General features: G+C 40.9%; 1 protein-coding gene across 1 annotated transcript in view; it reads left to right on the top strand.

The window, feature by feature from the left end:
* Window positions 1-1,939: 1,939 nt before the first annotated feature.
* Window positions 1,940-9,209, top strand: part of LOC137094983 (cytohesin-3) — a 326,264-nt gene continuing 318,994 nt past the window's right edge. Inside the window, exon 1 of the mRNA XM_067461080.1 lies at window positions 1,940-2,069. Within this exon, the coding sequence (XP_067317181.1) occupies window positions 2,033-2,069 (37 nt within the window). The 5' untranslated portion in view covers window positions 1,940-2,032. The remainder of the gene's footprint in view (window positions 2,070-9,209) is intronic.

Here is a 9,209-nt window from a genome sequence, read left to right as displayed (position 1 = left end):
ATCAATCAGCAGAAAGTGTTAATTTATCATATCTATTGGGTGTTTTGTTTGGGGTTTTTTTCTTTTTACTATCAAGGGCCCTTTTAAACAAGCATATAATCCAAAATATCAAGGCAGATAATCCACAATATATGATTTAAATTGGGATATCTGAGTCCACACTGCCATATAATCCAATTAAATGCACTGGGACTGTGGCACAGCTGGCTGGGAATCAGCTGCATTAAGATCACTACTGACCAAAAAAGGTAATGAGTTCGAAGCCAGCCCCGGTCAGAGTGAGCTTCTGACTATTATGTAGGTTGAGTTAGGTTTTAATAACTACTAGTATTGGTTTTTAGCTTAGATTTTAAAACTTGATTAAGTTTGAAGTGTGTAACCCCTTGGGTTTGATGTGAATGTATGGATCCCCATGCTGTGATCTGGTTATCGAGCGTAATAAACTTTACTTACTATTGTGTGTAGCTTGCTGTCGACCTTTGCAGCCCGAAAGACAGTTGCATCTGTCAAATAGGAAATTTAGGTACCGCTTATGCGGGGAGACTAATTTAACTAATTTACGATGCCATAAAATCTCCAGCAAGCAAGCAAAAAGAATGAGGAAGCACTCCCTCAGTGTCACAAATGGACGGTGAAGCGACAGCTCCCCTGGTGGCCAGAATACCCCCATGAAAGCTGGAAAAGTAAAATAGCCTCTGTGTGTCTGTCTATATATGTTGTGTGTCTATGGCATTGAATGTTTGCCATATATATGTACATTGTAATCTTCCTTAGTACCCTTCGGGGTGAGAAGGGCAGAATATAAATACTGTTAATAAATAAATTAATTAATAAATATTTGCTCCAGACGTATGTTGTATGTTGTGTTTGCACTGTCTGTTTTTATAAGACCAACTGGCTAATCAATAAAAATTGTTGTTGTTGTATTTGTTGTTGTTGCACATTTGGTCCAGTGAATGAAAATACCTCCTGCATATCAGATATTTACATTCCTATTCACAACAGTAGCAAGATTACAGCTATGAAGTAGCAACAAAATAATTTTATGGCTGGGGGTCACCACAACATGAGGAACTGTATTAAGGGGTCATGGGTTTAAGAAGGTTGAGAGCCACTGGTCTAGATCCAGGGAAGTCATGCTCCCCATGCTCTATTCTGCCTTGGTTAGACCACATCTGGGATACTGTGTCCAATTCTGAGCACCACAATTGAAGGGAGATGTTGAGACACTGAAGGTGTTCAGAGAAGGGTGACTAAAATGATCAAGGGTCTGGAGAACAAGCTCTATGAGGAGCGGCTTAAAGAGCTGGGCATGTTTAGCCTGAAGAAGAAAAGGCTGAGAGGAGACATGATAGACATTTGAGACTAGGAGCAATGGCTTCAAACTACAAGAGAGGAAATTCCATCTGAACGTGAGGAAGAACTTCCTGACTGTGAGCGCCATTCAGCAGTGGAACTCTCTGCCCCGGGGTGTGGTGGAGGCTCCTTCTTTGGAAGCTTTTAAACAGGGGCTGGATGGCCATCTGTCAGGGGTGATTTGAATGCAATATTCCTGCTTCTTGGCAGGGGGTTGGACTGGATGATTCTATAAATATGTGATAGGAAGTCATTGGGAAGAGGGAGCAAGCTTGTTTTCTGCTGCATTTGAGACTAGGAGCAATGGGTTCAAATTACGGAAAGGAAATTCCATCTGAACATTAGGAAGAACTTCCTGACTGTCAGAGCTGTTCAGCAGGGGAACTCTCTGCCCTGGAGTGTGGTGGAGGCTTTGAAACAGAGACGGGATGGCCACCTGTCGGGGGAGCTGCGAATGCAATTTTCCTGCTTCTTGGCCGAATGGGGTCCTTCCCGCTCTTTACTCCTCCTCCTCTGATAGGCTGGCTATAATGAGGGGGCGTGTTTATGCTTTCGGGGGCGGGTCACGTGAGGAGGGGCGGGGCCAAAAGCAGAGTCTTCGTCGGAGGCTCTGAGGAGAAGGACAGAGACGCGGCGGAAGGCAGGAGAGGAGGACGCGCGCTCAGCACGGCCAGACATGGACGAAGAAGGCGGAGGAGGAGGAGGGGGCAGCGGTGAGTGCCTGCCCCTGAGCATGTGCAGAGGGCAATTCCTTTTCTCCTCTCTTGGTGTATCCCTGGCTAAAACCTTCCTCTTGAACAGGCGTGGGCAAACTTGGGCCCTCCAGGTGTTTTGGACTTCAACTCCCACAATTCCTAACAGCCTCAGGCCCCTTCCTTTTGCCCCTCAGCCGCTTAAGCGGCTGAGGGGCAAAAGGAAAGGGCCTGAGGCTGTTAGGAATTGTGGGAGTTGAAGTCCAAAACACCTGGAGGGCCCAAGTTTGCCCAAAACTGCCTGGGAGCCCCTCAATATATAGAAATAATAACATGGTCATATAATAATGCTAATATATTAGATATAATATTGATAATGCTGTAATTTAGTCTATTGTATATTATATTACCACAACTTATCTGCTATAGTTGAAGACAATTCCATCTTGTCTCCTGTGCTTGACTAATAATATAATATATTGTATATAGATATAATATTTATAATATTATAATGGAATACAATATAATAATACAATATTATAATTATATATTTTATATTACATTTAATATTAGTAATAATATTGCAATATAATGGTGTAGTATTATTTATTATTTAGAGTTTTTAAATAGTATTATTTATTGTACTATTATTTATTATTTAGAGTTATTGTTTATTAGAGTTAGTACAATATAGTGATATATGTATTTATTTATTATTTATTTACTTTGCTTCTATACCGCTGTTCTCAGCCCGGGGGCGACTCACAGTGGTGTACAACGTAGGAAAAACAAAATTATATATTTCTGATATTGTATAATGCTTTACTAGTAATATAATATAATATAATGTATTGTATATACATATAATTATAATATAATGTAATACACTAATACTACTAATAATACATAATTATAATTATATATTTTATATTACATGTAATATTACTAATAATATTACAATATAATGGTGTAGTACAATATAGTAATATATAATACTGGTATTGTATTATGCTTTAGAGTAATATAATATAATGTATTGTATATACATATAATTATAATATAATGTAATACACTATACTACTACTAATAATAATACATAATTATAATTATATATTTTATATTACATTTAATATAACTAATAATATTATAATATAATGGTGTAGTACATTATAGTAATATATAAGACTACTAATAATACATAATTATAATTATATATTTTATATTACATTTAATATTACTAATAATATTACAATATAATGGTGTAGTACAATATAATAATATATAATACTGATATTGTACTATGCAAATAATTTAATATATTGTATGTTTATATATCTCGTAAGCCGCTCTGAGTCCCTTTCAGGGTGAGAAAAATATAATAATTATATATAATAATTGCAGTATAGTAGTGTAGTATAATATAATAATATCCATCCTACATGAGGCCAGTAGTTCTTCTGTCTTATCTTGATTCAGTTTCAATTTGATTACCCTTGTTGTGGTAGTTGAAGTCCAAAAGTTTGTCCATGCCTGTTTTAATCGCTAGTAATAGCAATGATGATAATTTGCCTGCTAGGTGAATGCATTTATAATCCATCTTGTGTAGGATGGACATTATTATATTTTACTATACTAATGGAACCCCCGGTGGCACAGCGGGTTAAATCACTGAGCTGCTGAACTTGCTGATCAAAAGGTTGGTGGTTCAGATCTCCTGTTGTTAGCCCAGCTTCTGCAGTTCTAACAGTTCGAAAACATGTAAATGTGAGTAGATCAATACATTCAGCTCCTGCGGGAAGTTAACAGCGCTCCATGCGGTCATGCCGGCCACATGTCCTAGGAGGTGTCTATGGACAACGCCGGCTCTTTGGCTTAGAAATGGAGATGAGCACCAACCCCTAACAGCCGGTTAGGAATTGTGGAAGTTAGAGTCCAAGACACCTGGAGGGCCAAAGTTTTCCCCAGACTGTGTTAAAAGATGTATGCATTTTTGGGGGACACATTTGTGCAGAGGCTTGTGTTAAATACCACTTCTTAATCTTTCTGAGAACACAAAATGCTCTGTGATGGTTGTTTTTACTCCTTTTTGGCTGTGACAGACTAAGTTAGGACATTTTAAATCCTCTTTCCATCAATCCTTCCCCGTGCCATCTTGATGAAGCATATTTTGAACTGGAGGAGAATTGAGTTGACAGGGATGGATTAGAAGACTGGATTCTGGCTCTCTCCGGCGGCTTTTGCCTTTCTTGCTGGACTTCTGATCCCGTAACGATTGCATGGGTCCACACCCTTGTTTTCCGAGGATTGCCTTGTTTTTTGTACTTGCAGTTTCTTGTAAGGATTAAAGTCCATCTTGGCTACACCCCTAAGCCTGAGTGCCTTGAAATCTGGAATGTAGTGGACCCCTTTAGCGGAAATGTATCCCCTAGAAAACTGACAACAGGGAGCCCGAGTCCTGTTGGATCAAACCTTTCTGTGATTAAAACGACATACAATCTTTGCTCTGTTTTTCTTGTGCCTTGTTCCTTCTCAAGCTCCAATTTTTCTACATGTTGTGATAGTTGAGTTTGATCTGGATAGCTCTGTGTGTGTGTTTTAAAGCAAACCTGTAGGAGAAAACGCTTTAAGCTAGCTGCAGTGGACACAACTTAGTGTTTAGCAAGCAACATGTAGCAAGTGACATCCCAGAGAAAAAGTCTCCCATCCCTTCTTTGATTTCTATATAGTATTTTATCTTCTCCCCTTTACCAACACAAGCATGATGGTATTCTCTGCCGGTGTGTTCCCTGAATGTCTGTACAGGAAGTCCCCGAGTTACAAACATCTGGCTTACAAATGACTTCTAGTTAAGAACAAGTTTTTTTTAATTGTGTGAGAAGCAACTTGAGAAACTGCAAGTTGCTTCTGCTGTGAGAGAACTGGCAGTCTGCAAGGATGTTGCGCAGGGGACACCCAGATGTGTTATCATCCTGTGGGAGGCTTCTCTCATGTCCCTGCATGGGAAGCTGGAGCTGACAGACGGGAGCTCACCCTGTCTTGCGGATTCGAACCATCAACCTTAAGGTTAGCAGTTCAGCTGACACAAGGGTTTAACCCATTTTGCCACAGTGGCTCTGTCAAGAACAGGGGTTAGACAACATTTATTTTATTTATTTATCATGTCAGGAGCAGACCAAACAGTTGTACTGCATTTTTTTAAACAAACAAACAAAACACAAAGTTTGCAAGCTTGGTAGTTGATTAAATGTCCTTTGACCAGTATCTGGCCACTTGGAGTGTCTCTGGTGTTGCTGCAAGAAGGTCCTCCATTGCGCATGTATCAGGACTCAGGTTGCACTGTAGCAGATGGTCAGTGGTTTGCTCTTCTCCACACTCGCATGTTGTGGATTCCACTTTGTAGCCCCATTTCTTAAGGCTGGCTCTGCGTCTCGTGGTGCCAGAGCGCAGTCTATTCAGTGCCTTCCAAGTCGCCCAGTTTTCTGTGTGCCCAGGAGGGAGTCTCTCATTTGGTATCAGCCATTGATTGAGGTTCTGGGTTTGTGCCTGCCACTTTTGGACTCTCGCTTGCTGAGGTGTTCCAGATAGTGTTTCTGTAGATCTTAGAAAACCATTTCTTGATTTAAGTCGTTGATGTGCTGGCTGATACCCAAATAGGGGATGGGCTGGAGATGTCACTGCCTTGGTCCTTTCACTATTGGCTGCTACTTCCTAGCGGATGTCAGGTGGTGCGATACCGGCAAAACAGTGTAATTTCTCTAGTGGTGATAATGCGGCATGTCTCATTAAAAGCCACATCTGCTGTTTTAGTGTGGTGAGATATGTTCCACACTGGGCATGGATACTCAGCAGCAGAGTAACATAGCGCAAGGGCAGATGTCTTCACTGTGTCTGGTTGTGATCCCCAAGTTTGTGCCAGTCAAATTTCGTATGATATTGTTTCTAGTGCCCACTTTTTGCTTGATATTCAGGCAGTGCTTCTTGTGGGTCAGGGCACGATCCAGAGTTACTCCCAGGTATTTGGGTGTGCTGCAATGCTCCAGTGGGATTCCTTCCCAGGTCATCCTCAGAGCTCGGTTAGACAACAGAAAGTGAGAGAAATCTATCCCTTGGAAGGGAAATTCACTTCTGGAAGTTATTATGATGGGGAAAAGGTGTCTCCACTGAAGCTGTACCTCCAATCCTTGTTTCCATAACAAGCCATTTTTTCAAAAACCAATGATCACAGAGACAGAAAGTACGGTGTAATCTCCCAAATCATCTTGTGTTACCATCCTGTGGGAGGCTTCTCTCATGTCCCTGCATGGGAAGCTGGAGCTGACAGATGAAAGCTCACCCCATCTCGCAGATTTGAACCACTGGCCTTAAGGTCAGCTGTTTAGCTGGCACAAGGGTTTAACCCATTGCACCACTCTTGGCCTCTTGTTATTCTTATAATACAATGTACCCTAAAGTCTCACAAGTCAGTGCCACTGTATCCTATGGGGTTTACATGCAGGCAAATGTGTTCAAGGTTGCACCATTAACATATTTAATTTCTTCTATCTGTGATTCCACAAGAAGCAATTTTTTCAAAATCCAATGATCACAAGGAGAGAAAGTGGTGAAATCTCCCAAGTCAGGGTACAGACAGTAAAGCGAACACCACAGGGGTGTTAACCCTTCCCCATGCTGTCTAAAGCATGGATGGATAGATAGATGGATAAGTTGGAATTACACTTTGAAATGTATCTGTTCCAACTTGCATACAAATTCAACTTAAGAACAAACCTTGTTCGTAACTTGGGGACTGCTGAATAATCTCTGTGTTTCAAAGATGTGATTAACAAGATTTATCTGAAGACTTGCACATTGCTTCTGTGCACAGCTGTCATTTCACATTCTCACGTAGCAACTCAAGCCGTTCTCCTATATGTTCACCATCCTGTTGAGTCAAATGCCTTCCTGGCTTCAGGTATCCCTTCCAAGCCTTCTCCTGTTTGTTGCCGTTCACAGCACCCTCCCCTTGCATGTGTTTCTCCCATAGTATTTTCCCTGTACTCCAAATACACACAATTCCCATTCATCTGCCTTTAATTCTGTGCCCACATTACCACCCACAGATTGCCGTTTTGCGTATTAATTTGTGCCTTTTAGGATTGGGAGCGGGACTGAGAGAAGTGGGCATCATAAGTAATGAGTAGTGCTCGGGCTACTGCTTGCTGCACAAAAAGAAGTGTTGTTGAAGGAGGAGCAAGGTTGGTCTTTCTGACAAGGCAATAGAAGCGGTTCCTGCGTTTGCTGATCTTATTAGGACTGCCTCATTCATCCGAGAGGACAATAGAGAACTCTGTGTTGTGGTCTACCCATTAATTTGTGAATTTCCCCCTCCTCGTTTGAACTTGATTGAAAGGTCAACTGTTTAAATGAATGCATAGTGTTTAAGGGTTGTGTCAATGGTTAGAAAAGGGAGTGTATTAATGCAAGACGAAGCCTGAGTATAAAGATCTCATAGAAATGAAAAAGATTGTCTTGGGAACATTCGAAGCTACATGGAGATGCGTAGAGAGTTGATTCAAACACTTGATTCATGCCAGTGATGTTTTGTAGTTGACAGCAAATTTTTGGTTCTTTTTTCCCTGACACAGTGAAATAATTCTGTGTTATTTATGCTGCTGCAATATCTTCTTGCTTGAAATTCAGCATATAATTTGCTGAAAACTATGCAACAGGAAAATTAATTACGATGGGATTTTTGCATAGTTGGACATGGGGAGTATTGCTGTCTTAGGGAAGGTGCAGCAGGAATGGCTGAGTAGTGGCTAATCCAGTTCCAACAGGCATACAGTTTCCATAGCCATTTGCCTCCGTGCTTGTAAACACATCTCGTTAATAGCCAAGATGCACAACTGATGGTATCCTTAGCTACAGTATGTGTGGTCTTTCAGGCTGCTGTGTGATAATGTAGGCATAATTTGAATGGAAAAGAGATTGAGCTATTTCACATGTGTTTGGGAGGATTTGTGTGGGTTAACCCTAGGGTTAGCAGGTGATAAAAATCACAGAATTTCTCAGCTGTAACATATGCAAATGTAAGGTATAATTTCAGTGTTGAGAATAAAGTTTGTTCTGTTTTGATTATTGTATTTATTATACAAATATGCGCTCTTTAAATGTGGTATGAGTAATAGTAGTATTATGGCTGCTACTTCAGGACCAGGAATAAGAAGCTGGGTGGGTGTGGTGTGTTTATCTTCACAGGAGGGAGAAAAAAAAAGGCTAAGATGAATCAGTGACATGTTGCAGGAAGGCATCCCATAAACAAGCAGTGCTACCATTAAAATTTCCCAGCAAGTATTTCCTTAGCTTGTTCAGTTAGCAGGAGATGTTAAGGCAATTACTTTAAGTAAAGCAAAGATTTCTTACACATTCTAGGAGAAGAAAACACATATTACACAGTATTATAGCCATGAAAGGTTGGATATGTAGGCAAAAGGAGCAAGTTGAGATTTTGCATGTCAGGCATTTTTAAAAATAGGGTGTAGCTTATGCTTATAAATAATAGACTTTATGTATGATGCTGCTTATCTAATTTAAACAAAGAATTTGGTGCCCTTGAGACTGTCTCCTCTTTTATCTCAGTCTTGCATGAATGCTCCCTTGCCAGTGCATTTTCGTGTCAACTATGAATGATAAGGAGTAAGTAAGTCGGAAATGATTTGAAGGCATTCAAAGTATGTTTGCCTTCATCTTCTAAGGCTGAGAGAATGTGACTTGCCCAAAGTCACCAAGCAAGAATTCATGGCTGAGCAAAGATTTGAACCACATCTCCAGAGTCATGGTCCAAACACCATACTGGCTCTCCCACTAGAAGCTGGAGTCAGATTGTAGCTGTGCATCAGCATGCATTGATAAACTTCTTATGAACTGTAAAGTTGGAGTAGATCTACCAATGGGCCCAACCACTGGGGAAGTGGGAGAGAGGAGTCCTGATTGCCCAATGGCACCAAACTGAGTTGGCTGATGCCTGATGTGACCTTGGCTGGGTCAACAAAGGGAATGGAGGCATTGCTCCCTGCTCTGTCCTTCCCTTCCCTGATTGCCCCATCGCTCTGGCCAATGTTACTGCTGACAACATGGAGAATGGGAAGGGACAGTAAATGTCTTTCTGTGTCCCTGGGCCAG

The sequence above is a fragment of the Anolis sagrei genome, chromosome X (genome assembly GCF_037176765.1).
Source record: "Anolis sagrei isolate rAnoSag1 chromosome X, rAnoSag1.mat, whole genome shotgun sequence".
Lineage (NCBI taxonomy): Eukaryota > Metazoa > Chordata > Lepidosauria > Squamata > Dactyloidae > Anolis > Anolis sagrei.
The sequence above is the reverse complement of the archived record's forward strand: the minus strand, read 5'-3'. Positions and strand labels throughout refer to the sequence as shown.